At 37.0% G+C, this 15,967-nt stretch overlaps 1 protein-coding gene across 1 annotated transcript in view; it reads right to left on the bottom strand.

Annotated features, from left to right (window-relative positions):
* The window catches only part of LOC150019987 (alpha-fetoprotein-like), a 33,013-nt gene extending 18,991 nt beyond the window's left edge, over positions 1-14,022 (bottom strand). The window contains 6 exon segments of the mRNA XM_090267384.1: positions 482-696; positions 6,603-6,731; positions 7,746-7,847; positions 10,456-10,588; positions 12,364-12,575; positions 13,891-14,022. Of these exon segments, the coding sequence (XP_090123510.1) occupies positions 482-696; positions 6,603-6,731; positions 7,746-7,847; positions 10,456-10,588; positions 12,364-12,575; positions 13,891-14,022 (923 nt within the window).
* Between the last annotated feature and the right edge of the window lie 1,945 nt (positions 14,023-15,967).

Genomic DNA, 15,967 nt, shown 5'->3' on the forward strand with positions numbered 1-15,967 from the left:
TCTCTAATCTTTAAATGCCACACATGGCTTTGGTAATGGGTGTTAAGTTGATTAAAATAGAACAGCTAATCAGGTATATCAATCTGAAGCTCTTACTCAGACATGACTCTGAGTCTGTTAGAGCAAAGCTTACAAACACTTGACCTGCACTGCATTTTTAAAAATTCTTGTATTAAGTTGTCAACATTTAAAAATCAAAAGACTTTCAGCCTCTCTCAAAATGCAGTAGACCCAATTACCCAATGCCTGCATTCCAATATGGCAAATTAGTGGCTAGAAGAGCTATACAGTAGCTTATATAGTAGCTGCCAAATTTGAATTCCACAAGACATCTCCTTCTTGGCCATAGTTCCCACTTAGTCACTCATTTACATCATTGGCTAATCTCTGTCATCATTTAAGTTTACAAATCAAGATAATATTCCAAAGAATCCATAAATATAATATTCCATCAATAAGATTTTACAAAAATCTATATTACTCTTGCAGGAAATCATCTTGCTTCTCAGTGAATTGTTTGCATACAAACTGGTCTTCTGTAAGCCGGCTGAGTGGCAGGGATGAAAGAGCAGGCTTATTGTCATTTTCTGAGTTGATAATGCATTCCCCTTGGAATGGCGCTGGCAGTGCACAGCATGGAGTGATCTCCCCTGATAGGATAGCCTGGTTGGAGCAGGTATAGTTCATAAACTGGCTCTAAACATAAAAAGGAGCAGTTATTTTGATGACTTCATTCTAAACTTATTTATGATTTTGTTATGAATAGAAAATCAGAAGAAGAAAAAACTTCACATCTTACATTGCTCTATCCTTGGCAAACTGAGACACCAAAAAAGTCATTTGTAATAACTCATTCTAATAAGAAAAGCTTTTCTATTTGACCTTACTGAGGTGTCACAATCTCTTTTTAACATCTTTTAAAGAACTTAAAGGAAGACAAACTATAATATTGTTTCCATGTTTAGCTTAACAAAATACAAGTGAAGAGTTATATTGTCTTGTTATTATGGTTATTGTTTTAAGATCTCAATTTAGGAAACATTTGTTCCTGTCATTTACTATATATATTACAATAATATTACTATTATACTTACATATTTAACATTCATTATACATACAAACATACACACAGATAATTGTGTATGTGAATAAGTTAGTTTCTACACATAAGGAACTCTTAATCTGGTTGAGAGTTAAATAATTAAACAGTAATGATGCATTACAAGAGAAGCTGTAAGGATATTGGGATATTTGGAGATTATCAAGAAAATTTAGTTGAGAAATAAAGAGGCTTGAAGAAAATTAGTGGTTTTGTAGATTTAAGAGATACTAAGAATTAGAACTGACAAAATTAAAAATAATTAGATTGGAGGTGGGGGTGAGATGAAGACAAAGAATCTAGAATGATGTAAGACGCTGGGTTGATGATAGCTCAATTTACTGAAATTGACATTCAGGAGAAAATAATAGGTTCAAAAAAGATGGCTAAAAAGGGAAACCAAAGAGTTCAATGTTGGAGCAGAGTTAAGATGATTTAAGACATCTATTAGGCATCTTCATGAAATTTTCCTCTAAGCAGTGGCACTATAGATTAAGAACTCAGGAAGGAGAATGGACTGGGTGGTAAACTGAAACTATGTTATAAGATCAGGTTGAGACTCCTAATTAAGAGTGTGTGCATTATTTAAGTAACTAGAATGTGCCCGGGTCGCTCTTGCCCGCCTGCAGACCCTTGCTTCCCGCGTCTACCCAGAGTCCCAGTGTGGCTTCAGAGCTGGCCGATCAACAGTGGACATGATCTTCTCCCTACGCCAGCTGCAGGAGAAGTGTCACGAGCAGCATAAACCACTCTACCTCGCCTTTATTGACCTCACGAAGGCGTTTGATCTGGTCAGTCGAAGCGGACTCTTCAGCTTGCTACGGAAGATTGGCTGTCCACCACATCTGCTTGCTGTGGTCATGTCCTTTCATGACAACATGCACAGCACGGTGTCCTACAACGGCGCAACCTCTGAGGCCTTCCCAGTCAGCAGCGGAGTAAAGCAGGGCTGCGTCCTCGCACCTACGCTGTTCGGAATCTTCTTCTCCATGCTCCTCCAATATGCCTTTAAGGACTGCAGCGAGGGTGTCTTCATTCACACCAGATCCGATGGCAAGCTCTACAACCTGGCCCGTCTACGAGCCAAGACCAAAGTCAAAGAGGTGCTCATCCGTGAGATGCTCTTCGCCGACGATGTAGCCTTGACATCACATTCCGAAGAGGGACTCCAGCAGCTAGTCACTTGCCTTTCCCACGCATGCAAGGAGTTCGGACTAGCCATCAGCCTGACGAAGACGAACGTTATGGCTCAAGGCACGGGGACTCCCCCATGCATCACCATCGACGGATACACCCTGGAGGTTGTCAACGACTTCACTTACCTCGGGTCCACCATCTCGAACTCTCTGTCAGTCGACTTGGAGGTCAACCGGAGAATCGCCAGGGCAGCCACAGTTATGGCCAGACTGAACCGGCGAGCGTGGAACAATTGCAGCCTCACTGAGAAAACCAGACTGCGCATCTACCAAGCCTGCGTACTCAGCACCCTCCTCTATGGCAGCAAGACGTGGACCACCTACGCAAGGCACGAAAGGAAACTCAACAGCTTCCACATGAGGTGCCTGCGACGCGTCCTGCATGTCGCCTGGCAGGATAAGGTCCCCAACACCGAGGTGCTGAAGCGAGCCAACATGAGCAGTTTGCATGCAGTTCTTAGTGAGAGACGCCTCAGGTGGCTCGGCCATGTCAAAAGAATGGATGCAGGCCGTATTCCCAAAGACCTCCTCTACTGCGAGTTAGCAGAAGGTCAGAGGATGACAGGGCGCCCAAAACTGCGGTTTAAAGACATCTGCAAAAAGGAAATGACATGATGCTCCATAAACCTCAACACATGGGAAGTTCAAGCAGACGACCGCCTAGCCTGGAGGCTCGCGGTCAGGCAAGGTACGTCACGGGCAGAGGCTGCGCGCAACGAGGAGGCGGTCCAGAAAAGATCGAGGCGGAAGCAGCGTCAACAGCAGCAACAACAGCCATCTGCCTTCACCTGTAACAAGTGCGGCAGGGATTGTCACTCCCGAGTCGGACTGCACAGCCATTCTCGGCGGTGCAGATAGACTCTCAAGAAGCTACGCCATCGTCTCTCGCGACGGACGGCTGCCGACAACAACGACGAGAATGTGCTCTTTGGCTGAATAAAACCAGGTTTGTTTCTTTCTCAACAAAGTCCTATTGGAAAAGGAGGAGTAATAGTCCCTTCCCAAAGCCAATTAATTAAAGGAGAAAACACAAATACATGGGAAAAGAAGGTGTAATTACATTATTGATATTTTTAATTATCAAATAGTAATACAACTCTATATTCCTAAATGAGAAAATGCTAATGAAGGAGACTTCTTAAAGAAAAACATATGCTTAAAAGCTTTACCAAAATAAATACATTATCATTATTCACAGCTGTTGTACAAACACTAAACTTGTGAATACTGAATCACTGACCCCAGGGAAATACAGGGTTTGGTTTCTGCAGGACTCTGGCCACATTTTCACCAAGAGATTAAGAAGTAACATTGTTTTAGGTATCTTTCTATTTAAAGACACCTCATTTAATATATATTGGTGATTTACTTACATTGAATTCACAGCCACCAGCACTGTTAGTCATGCATGAACACAGTGTACCTGAAACACGTATTTTCTTCCTAAAGCACATCACAGTCTTGTTATGCTTAGAACATTAGACAGCATTTCAGCACTATCCTTGGGGACACTTTAAACAGCTAATAAATCACCAACAAAAAGTACAAAAATGAAGAAAACGTGGCACTAAAGAGACCACAGAATGAACACTTGTTTACAGTATGAGAAGCCAGAGCACGGCTTGGTTCCATCTCAGCTGGGACTACACACAGCAGGCAACTCAACTGTTCCACCACTATGAGCATGTGCAAGTCTGAGAATGACCACAAAAGTGCTGTGAGTATTGATTTTGGGGTTACAAATAAATTTTGGCAAGTATAGAATTCATGAGAAATGAGAATTGACTGAAAAATGTAAAAATAATTCCACAACAACAGAAATAGGGCAGCTGTCACAGCAGTTCCTATCTTCATCCTTGCTCATTTCACAGACAACTTCCTTCAAATAGTCACAGAATAGGTAAGTCTCAATACTATTTAATTTTTATTTCAGAAAATTTTAAAGGAAAAAATGTTTTCTAATTCATTTTTAGCAGTTAACATAACTGAATATCAAACCCTGATAAACAATAATTAGTTTTTAAGATTCATTATACCATTATTACCTTTATTTAAGAACTACAGGGTATTTTTTTTAATTAAATTTATTGTGGTGATATTGGTTAATCACATTATACAAATTTCAACTGTACAATTCTATGATACATTAGTGCATTGTATGCACAACACCCAAAATCTAGTCTCCTTCCAGCACCATATATTTGACTGCCTTTACCCTCTTCATCCTCCCACATTCCTCTTCCCCTACAGTAAGAATTACAAGTATTTTACAGGCTGAAGTGAGTTTTAAGAAGACAGTGGACTTCCTGCCAAGATGGAGGCATAGACAGACATGCTGCATCTCCCTCCAAAACTAGGAAGGAATAGAACTACCTCAAAACTAGAGACAACCGAAGTTCCAGGAAATCGAACTGCATGGAGGTCCAGCAAACAAAGATATAGAGAAGAAATATTCATTAAGACAGGTAGGAGGGGCAGAGTCGGGCAGAGAGGATGTGGTGTGGTGCTGGCAGCAGCAGTGGCAGCAGCAGCAGCAGCGGTAGGCTGCTGGAAAATGCAGTCATACATTTTAAAAGTCAGAACGGACACCTGGGGAGCACTCCCAGCACCAGACTAGATCACACAGCTCACAGTCCCAGCGTTGGGGAAAATCAGGCCTCATTGCTTCTGACTGTGAAAAGCAGTGGGGATTGGGGTGGAAGCAGAAACTGCCAGTCTGTCAGCAGAGTCTGCTTGTTTAAAAGGCCCCCACAGTCCTAGAACCTCCGCAGACCCACTTGCTCTGGGAACAATGAGCAGGGCAACAGCTAGAGAGGTGCCAGTCCCATATGGAAGTGGAAGAAGTGCCTGGAAAAGGGGCGAGTGCTGAGCAAGTGACATTGTTCCCTATCAGACCCCTCCCCCACATACAGCGCCACAATGTGGTGAAACAGGTCGCCCTCTACTGACGAGAAAACCTAAGGCTTTGCTCCTTACAATGTAACAGAAGCGACAGCTCTACCTAAGACATAGAGGCAAACAAACACAGGAGCCTGTCAGAATGAGGAGACAGAGAAGTATGGCCCAAAAGGGGGAACAGCTCAAGGTTCCAGTGGGAGAACTAAGTGACAAGGAGATAGCCAACCTAACAGACGCAGAGTTCAAAACACTGGTGATAAAGATGCTCACAAGCTTGACAGATATGCTTGAGTATGGCAAACGCATAAGGGAAGAAGTGAAGCCTATGCTAAATGAAACGAAGAAAAATCCACACAAAACCAATGCTGAAGGGAAGGAAACCAGGGTTCAAGTCAATGATTTGGAACATGAGGAAGAATAAAACAGTCAACCAGTACAGAATGAGGAAAGGAGAATTGAAAAAAGTGAGGAGAGGCTTAGGAACCTCTGGGACAACTTTAAATATACCAACATTCAAACTATAGGGGCTCCAGAAGGAGAAGAGGAAGAGCAAGAAATTGAAGATGTATGTGAAAAAATAATGAAGGAAATTCCCCCATGTTTGGTGAAGGAAAGAGACATGCAAGTCCAGGAAGCACAGAGAGTCCCAAACAAGCTAGACCCAAAAAGGACCACACAAAGACACATCATAATTAAAATGCCAAAGGTGAAAGATAAAGAAAGCATCTTAAAAGCAAGAGAAAAGCAGAGAGTTATTATATATACAAAGGTGTGCCTGTAAGACTATCAGCTGATTTCTCAAAAGAAACTTTGCAGGCAAGAAGGGACTGGCAAGAAGTATTCAATATGATGAAAAGTGAGGACTTACAATGAGGATTACTCTATCCAGTAAAGCTATCATTTGGAATGGAAGGGCAGATGAAGAATTCCCCAGGCAAGGTGAAGCTAAACCCATTATTATATGAAATGTCAAAGGGATTTACTTAAGAAAAATAAGATCAAAACTATGAACATTAAAATGACAACAAACTCACAACTATCAACAACTGAATATAAAAAATAAGAACAAAATCCAACTAAGCAAACCAGAATAGGAACAGAATCATAGGTATAGAGATCATTTGGAGGATTATAAGTTGGGAGGGGGAAGGGGGAGAAATGGGGAAATGGTGCAGGGATTAAGAAGCATATTTTGTTGGTACAAAATAGATGGGGGAAGTTAAGAATAACATAGGAAAGGGTGAAGCCAAAGAACATATATGATTACCCATGGACATGAACTAAGGGGGGTGGGATTGCTGGAGGGAAGGCAGAGGGGAGCAAAGGGGGAAAAATTTGAAACTACTATAACAACATAATCAATAAAACATACTTAAAAAAAAAAAAAAAAAGAAAACAGAGGCTCTTACCCTGCCAAACACAAATGCTAGTGCATTTCCTTCACAACAAGTCTGATGCAGATTTTTGGTATCAATAGCCATTTTGGCAATATCAGAAAAGTTAGCTTTAGGTTGTTTTTTAGTCAACAGAACCAATTCCTTGAAAAGAAAAATAAGTCATTTTCAAAAGTTATGTGAATTTGCTCCTTTCTAAAATCAGTTCTAGTTCATTGAGGAACGAAAAGGATAGAAATGCACTTGCAAATGTAGGCTGAAGAGAGTGTATTCTAAAAGCTTTCTATTTCGTCAGTGATGGCACCCAGAGCCATACGGGATTGAAGGCACAGAACAAACATGATTCAACTCATAGCCATGGATAATGTCATTTTAATAATTTAGACTATTGCTTAAAGAGTTGAGTTTCTTAGACAGGTAATTAGGGTATTTATCTGGCTTGACTTTCCAAGTAAAATTCTTCATCATAAAGACAATAATTACAGGAGGCTTGGATATCCCTTATATCCCTTGCCTCTCTCTGTTGACAACTGAGCAACAACCCCCAAATTTCTCGAGAAATAGGAAAAATGGGCCTGCCTTATAAGAACTGAGCTTCCAGGCAGCCCAATGTCATCCTAAATTGGAGAAGAAGGTGATATAAGGAAGATGCATGTCTTCAGGGGTCAACTTGGGCAGAAACACAATCTGAGCCATGAAAGAGACATAATGAATAACACCAGATTATTCTCCCACCTCATCCTCATCCATCCCCACCCCCCAAAAAACACCACTAACTTTTTCTGTTCTGTGTAACATTGGAGCCAAATCTTTATCTTCCCAGAGAAAAGAATAGCTTTTGTTCTTCAGTCTTTCCTGTGCCTAATGATTAAGTGCCCACTTCTGCATGTTTGAAATAATTTGCACACTGAAGAGGAGACTGCAGGATTTGAACAGATGGAAGAGATTGAGGTGGGAGATTATGGGTGGAGATGAAGACTGTGCAATTTCATGCACAGCCTTGTGTTCCCTATTGAACAGTGAAGTGACATATGTGTAGAGAAAGGAACCAGGTTTGTCCTGGGAGACATTATTAAATGAAAGACAAGTGAGTTTTTAATGAGTTTAATAAACAGGAATGACCCAGCACAACAAAATGCATAAATCTAAGTAGGTAACTTACACTGCTTTTACCACTTTGTGGTTGAATTTACTCCCAATTTCACATAAGTGGTGATGCATCAAAGATATTTTTCTAATGTATTTTCTGATGGGTTCCAGCTGTAATTAGAAAAAGAACTCATCAAAGAAATACGGCAGTAACAGAAAAAAGTTAATTTCCTCATTAGTAAAGAAGAGAGAAAAGTAAAAATTGTATATTGCTTGAAAATTGGAAAGTTTTTGAGTCTTACTTAAAAGAGGCCAAATGCAACAGCACAATTTGGGAGTTCTTGTTTGTTTATTTGTTTGTTTGTTTTTATAAAATAGCATTTCTCTTCCCCAGAGATCACTTTTTCCAGTGAGCAAACATTTGAAATATAAGTGAGAAGGAAAAACTGAACAAAGTGAAGTCCAGAGAGCCACTGGAATATCCAATATGTCTTACAGTTGTATTTTGGTTTTATTCAAGTTACTGTCATCTTGGACATGTCTCCTAGTTATCTACAATGTATGCTTCAGTCTTTCAATATATATTAATGAATTCCCCCAAAATATGTTTGTATTCTTTAACTCAGGATTTTTACTTTTGAAACTATTGCAAATAAACTTTTCTAGATAAACAAAAATATAATTACACAAAAGAAAAACATCGTGTTTTGTTATGATGGAAAAAATTTGGAGACAAAAAATGTCTCCACAGCAGAGAGAGGGTTAAGTAAATAATAGCACATTATTTTTGAAAAGATGTATGTTTCTAACAAAAGGAAAGATATTTAAATCTCTTATTAGTGTGATCACAACAAAGTGAAAAATAAAATCTGTAAATAGAAAAAGGTAATTAAAAGGAAACATACCAAAATTGATAACTCTTAGCAGTGGGAAGATAAGTAATATTTTAAAATGTCAATAGAGCTCTATACTTTTTACTTTGGGTACCTGAACCTTACAGTGCTATTTTCAAGAACAAGTTAGAAAATGTATACAAAAGGAATATTCAAACTACAAAACTGTCACAATAATCATAATTATATTTTTATAATTAATTATGAATATAATTCTATTTGTACTTATTTTGTTGTATTATATTCATTTGAAATTAAGTACAAAAATACTTATCTATTTTTTTATAAGAGAGTTTCTGAGGACATAATTCATAAAGTTGCACAATTGGTTACATAATTTTTTCTGAGGTTGGAGCCAGATTGCTAGGAACAGACATCTTGGAAACATCAAGACTGTAAATGTCACAAAGCAAAGTAGAGGAGGAAAGAACTCTTAGCTAACTTAAAAATATTCATTTATGCTTAACATTATAGGGGTACGTTATCCATCAAGAAAAAAAATGAAGGGTAAGAAAACTCTGTAACTTAAAATAGTAAGCACTAAGTTATCTACAAAACTCACCTTCATGAAAAAGCTCATTCTTCAGAAATTCCAGGTAATAAGACATAAGTCTGCATGATCATTTACTTTCAGTTTTTTATTAATATGAGAAAGGAAGGAAGGAAGGAAGGAAGGAAGGAAGGAAGGAAGGAAGGAAGGAAGGAAGGAAGGAAGGAAGAAAGAAAGAAAGAAAGAAAGAAAGAAAGAAAGAAAGAAAGAAAGAAAGAAAGAAAGAAAGAAAGAAAGAAAGAAAGAAAGAAAGAAAGAAAAAGAATCTTCTGAGTCTGGGTCATAAAAGGTCATACACTTTCTGCCTTATCCATTAGAATACTCATTCATGAAGATTTTAGCCATAAGTAGCAGTCCAACTGCCCTGAGGCTACCACACTGTAAGGAAGCTCAAGCTAGCCAAGGCAGTGGGGACAAAAAAAGAGGTGTGTAATAAATCTAGCCAAAAGTAATCTCACGGGATGATCTGATCATAAATTCCTAACTGGGCACATTATGGTGAGCAGTCATGCCCAAGACATATCACTTCTTTAGCAAGAGGTTTATCTTTCCCTTAAGCAAGCCTTGTACATCTATGTTAGCACCTTTGAAATGCTTCTTTTTCATGCCCCTCAAGACAACACATAATGTTGTTAACTATCCTGTATTCAATTCCCGCCTTGCATTCTTCCACCTTCATGTAATCTTCTTGGAATCCCCTCCTTAATTCCAAATGTAGAAAAGAAACTGCAAAACTGCCATTCTTCTGAGCATTTGAGATTTTGGTTCCTTCATTTTTCATCATCTTGGCTCAAATTCTTTTAAAAATTCCCTGAAGGTTTTTTACATTCTTATGTCAATGGCAGCAAGACTGCTTGGGAAGACCCTGAGATTACATGAGAAGAAAGAGATGTTGAGTCAGCCCCTTGGTGCTTCAGCCATTCAGAGTTCCAGATCCAACCATCTATTGTCTGAGTACAACCACACAAAAGATGATGAGATAGAAATACCTAGATGAGCCTTCCTAAGTTCCTGGCCCATGGAAATTATGGGAGAATGACATGATTGCTGTTTTGAGCCACTAAATTTTGGGGTATCCTGTTATGTAGAAATAGTAACTTAAATATTAAATATTTATCATGAAGTAATATCTATGCTAGATTATGCTTCTCAAATGTAAAAGACTATACAACTTGCCTAGGTATCTTGTTAAAGTCAAGTCTTGTTTAGTAGTAATGGAGAAGAGCTTCAGATTCTGCATTTCTAACAAGCTGCCAGGCTGTGTGTGTGCTGCTGGTCATGGTCTACTTTTTGCACAGGACGGTCCTAAATAACAGTTGACATATGAGTATTTTACCTTTATCAGGAAGCATTCAGTCTTATTTTCTTCTTGGCAGCATGATTGAATACCTGTTTCATAGCAGGAAGACATGGTCAGAATAGTGGGTCCAAACAAAAATGGATGCTTTCTAGAAGTTTCATAGATGTACCTATAATTTGACAAACCCAAAGTTGTATGATTTGGAGTTCAGGAATATGTGCTGATACTATTTCTTAAAAATTAGGATTCATTAGTTTTATTGACCTGTAACATCTAGAATATCATGGTGAAAGACATGAGGGCACAATTATACTTAAATGTTTAGAATGGATCACTGTGAGGTTAGCCAGACATTTTGAGTGCCCATGAAGTGACCAACTGTACCCCTGGTCCAATGAGGAAAGGAAATCAGTAATTCAAACTTTTTACTCTTTTATAAGTAGAAAAAGGTAAAAAGTTCAATAGTCTAAACTGAATTATAAATGCAGGATTTTACATGAGCACAGAGGAATTAAATTTAGAAGCTATTGTTGGGTGAAGAGGAGTCTCTCAAGATCATCCAAAAGTTATTTCTAGACTAGGAAAGTTGCTATGCTATCTTTTAAGTCCCAAACAGATGATTTTTCTCCAGCTTTGACATAAATTACAGTTTCCTTAGTTGAGAATTAAATAAAGGTCTTGGTTTATCATTATGAGGCAAGCATTTAGAAAATTATTTTTCTCTTGAATATTTAAAGTTGTATGTACATGTTAAAATTAGCATATAAAATAACTCCTTAATTACTGACTTAATTGTAAATGTTCAAGAAGAGATTAAATTATGGCCTGACTATTGGTTAGATTTTTTAATCTCTGAATGTTCAACCCAAATCTGATTCTATAATTCTCACCTACAGCAGACAGCACTACAGTAAATAAGTAGCCAACCTCATAGCTCGCTTCCCATTTGGTTGCCCTAATTTCAGACAGGTTTGGGAACCTGCCCAAACTCTATCCCTAAGTGGCTGAGCCTGTTTAATTTTTTTCTTGAAAGATTAGTAATTTCTGGGGCAATTCTGCCCTTTTGAGGTGATTTTTAAAAATTACATTATTCAACATTGTCACTTTGTCTGCTCATTCATCTCTGATCTAGAGTTTCATGATTAAAGTCTGCTATCAAATCTTCAACATGCTCTTGCACTCTAGACCCAACAATCAAATGTTTGCCTTATTCCTGGTATCTGAGACAGTATTAGTAAGATGGCCAGAACTGGATTCCTTGAAAACTGAAGCCTTACATTTCTCTTGTCATTTCTACCTCTCTGGGTATGGATTTCCTGCCTCTAAACCCCAACCACTTGCTAGCACCCCACTCTCAACATACAGACATATCCCGTGTTAACTAGAAAACCAAAATATAAGCTTGCCTACCCATTTGCTATAATGCTATCCATTCCAGGCAGAAATTATAGAATCAGAGTTCTTGAGTAGAAAATTCATCTTTGACATCTACGGTTGCTAATTATTCCTATGTTCTGAATAACAGACTCTTTGTCCATGCCTATCAGATACCCTCCCTGATATCTCCCGATGAACATCCTAAATGGCAACCCCTTGCCTGAGCTATTACTTGCTCTCTGTCTCCAGTACTCTCTGTTTATTATGCATTGTCTACTTGACTGTATGTTTCAACATCATTTGCTACCAGTCTAACTAATCTAACCTTTAAGGTGGTGGGTCCATTACAGGTCCTAGTCATGTTTAAAACATCCTGATGTAGATATTTACATACCCTGTGGGGTTCACAGAGACCATAATTGTTATTTAAAGGGAGAAAAAACAGATTGTAGCTCAAATTTTTACTTTAATCCCATGTAATAAAGCATTGTGTTCTCACAGCCTATTATAAAAAAAAAATTGAAAAATTCTCTTCTTCCAAGACAATGGCAAGAAGAAGTGACTTACCTCTTTTTCACTGACACTGGATTGTTTTTGTTCATTTCACAGATCTGCTCATTATTTGGAATTTGGAATATGTCCCTGTAATCTGCATCATCTTTTTTATTTAATAGGAAGCACTTGTGTCTTGCTGTGTTATTTGTCTTGCAACAGTCAGAAAGAACTTGTTTGTCAGCCATTTCTTGGTTATCACAAATATGCTCTAAGAAGGTAGTCATCTGTAGGAGGAAATGATAACTTAAAGTGGAAGCATGTGTGTCCTGCATTCCTAACCACAAAAAAGGTAAAGAATTATTATTTGTTTAGGAAAGGCAACTGAGTACAGAATGTTACACTTTGTATCCAATAATTCTTAGACATAGATATTTTGAGCAAAAGCCTTTTAGGTTTTTCAGTCTAAATTCTCACATGTTGGACATTGACTAAATAGAATCTATCATTCTCTCTTTTCCTATGTAATTGCTTCATTTTCATACAGTTCATAAATATTAAAACAACCATAAGCCAGAATATCCAGACCCTAAAGAAATCAAGGTATTTTTAATGAGAATTATCTACCTATAAATAGATAGTAGTTTGCTTTCCTTGCTTCCTAATTGTTTTTAGTTTTGTTTCTGTGGCAACTTATTTTAAGAATTGAACTCTGAAGAAAGGTATATTCATTGTCAAATTTTCAAGTGGAAATGTAATAATTCAGTTTGTTTTCAAATATATTTGGATAACAGTAAATGTGTGGGATGCTGTAAATCTCAAATGACATGTTTTCAGATTTGGGGGATAAGACATAAAATCTTCATCTTTTGAAATAAAAATAAGAATAAATCACTATAAAATAAGTGAGACTAGCCACTGACAGAAGTATTTCATTTAAAATCTGTTTATAATAAGTCTAATGATTTTTCTATATCTACAAAGAGTCTAATAAAAGGTAGGTTTTAGTCCCAAGAAGATGTAGTAAAAATATTTAAAATAAAGAAGAAAACTACTCATTTGTATTTTAAATTGTTTGGCATGAGAATAATTGATCAAGTAAGCAGATAGCTAGATAGCTAGAATGTGTTAGTGCTTATCAAGAATTTGATGATCACAAGATGGACATATTTTATAAGAGACAATAACAATTGCCGGGATTATCTACAAAGTGAGAAAAGAGCCCATAATAATATTCACTTTTTTCTTCTTTCACATATTCTCTAAGAAACTTTTAAAAAGTACTTTAATTTCCCAGGAACTTTTATACAAGGATGTCAAACAATAGTGCTTTAGTGACAGAGGCTGAGCAACAAACTTAAGTTAACAAATTGACATTATAGACTATATTCATTCTCTTGAATCTTTGATTCAAAGAAACCACTTGATAAACTGTAAGTTTATTAACATATATAAATTATATCTTGAGTATGAATAGTATATAATGCTGCATTACAATTCCTTACCAATTTATACAACAAGGCCTCGTTATAACATCTTTGATTGCAATTTAGTTTAAAAAAAAATGGAGAGAGAGAGAAAGGCAGAACATGATTCACATACCAATTGGTGAGAGCATTCTGAAGGTGACTCATGTAGTTTGAGGTTCTTGCACTTCTCTGCAAAACCTAGTAACTCTTTAACTATGGTTTGTACTTCTTCATAGATAGATTTCTGGAGAAACTGAGCAACCATAATGCTAATGCTGAAACAAGACACTGTAGGTGTTAAAGATAGAATTGAACCCCTTTGCTCCATCATTCTTGTTATATCATTGCCCCACTTCCCTACCCCCAAATAATTAATGTGATTTAGGTTTCAGACAAAAGAATATTGATAATAAAACTCACATGTCTCTAAAGTTCTCCTCCAGATAATTCTGGCTGTTAGTGTGATGCATTGCTGAGAAAAAAAAAAGACTTTATATGCATAAGAGAAAAATTTTGAAATTGATAACACCCTTTACAATTTTGAAATCTATATTTATTCACTCATACATTTCCAAATATGCGTGAATTATCATAAATTAGAAAAATTACCAAATATATCTTACTTGTATTTAAACTGTATTTTGTGAATGACTTATTCCTATTCAAATATATTATGTAGTTGAAATCTATCACTGGCTTGCAAGTAAGTTGCTTGTACTTACGTTGACACATCTGAATTAATTAAATTTGATGATTTGGTTATTTAACTCTTCACATTAGGTTAAATACCACATTGAAGAAATATTAAGAAAATTGGAGTTTGATTAATTTGGCAAAAGTAATATCTCACACATCTTGGATTTGCTCATCATCTTTGTCTTCTTCATCACTTCCACTCACCCTATTCACATAGATGTTTTCAATTAAAAACAATTTCTTCCTTCTTGTACTAATAGCTTCTAAAATGCTTAACAGCTATCTAATAAATAAAGAAACCATTATTATTTACCATAATAACACAGGGGAAGGCTTTAGAGACAGCTATTCTGAGTTCAACTTTGAGCTCTGATGCTTAATGTGGCCTTGGGAAAATAACTTAAGCTCTCAGAGTTTCTGTTTCTCTATCTGTGAAATGTACATAAATTGCATTAACACAGATAGTTGTTTGTATTAAATGAAATCATATGTGCAAAGCACTGAGCACAGTACCTGGCTCATAATAGGTACTAAATAATGTAGCTCTAATAGTATTCCTGCTACCATGAACACTTTTGATTTAGCTAAAGCCAGTTATCCAATATTAAATACAAGTTTTAAATGTAGTATTTTCTCTCCTACAGTGAAATTAAGGCTAAAACGAGGTCTTCTGTGGGTTGTCTCAATATAATAGCCTCTTCCTTTACTCATTCCACAAGTTAATTTCCAGCAATTTTCAATGACCCTGTTGACAGTGATGAGCACTGAGAATGGTAAGTCTTTTCATATGCACTTTAGTAGTCATTGTGTCTTACTCCTGGCACATGGAATTCATACATTGGAAATAGGATATACTACCTGCATCTAGTAAACTTCTTTGAAGAGTCTGACATTTAATGTAGCTGAAAAAAACAAGAAAAAAATATGAGTCTAACAGCCTTCATTATTTCAGATGAACTTTTATAGAAGGTGTTCTACCATTTGATAGAATTGAAGAATCCTTTCATAATCTTTTTAAGTGGTTAATATTAATAATTAATTTTTCTAGTGAATATTTTCTCCAGGCGACTATGAGCCAGGTCAAATTGAATTCATGGCAATGAAGAAATGTTGACAGATAGCCATTCATTAATGAACACTGGATTTTAAAATAAATCATGTCAATGTACTTGTTTTTCCAAGATTACACCATGTAGGCCTTGTAATGAATAAACACTTCTGATAAATACCTCATTTCCTGGAAATGTCTGTTGACATGTACAAAGTTCTAAAATGTCAGGGGAGAAGACAAACATGTATTACCCCAGAGTCAAATAAATGATTAAGGCCCCAGTCCCAGCATTAGGCATATTTTCAAGCCCATGGGATGAGCAGGGAGAAGGAACTTTTGGAGAAAACCTAAGGGAATGGGACTGAATTTAGTGAGTGCGTGCTGTGAGTCTAGCACTTTATATGACTACATAATAGCAATACTCATTTTTTGAATGAATAATTAAACTCAAGGTCATATTATT

Source organism: Furipterus horrens, unplaced genomic scaffold (assembly GCF_987537825.1).
Source record: "Furipterus horrens unplaced genomic scaffold, mFurHor1.1.pri manual_scaffold_2, whole genome shotgun sequence".
Lineage (NCBI taxonomy): Eukaryota > Metazoa > Chordata > Mammalia > Chiroptera > Furipteridae > Furipterus > Furipterus horrens.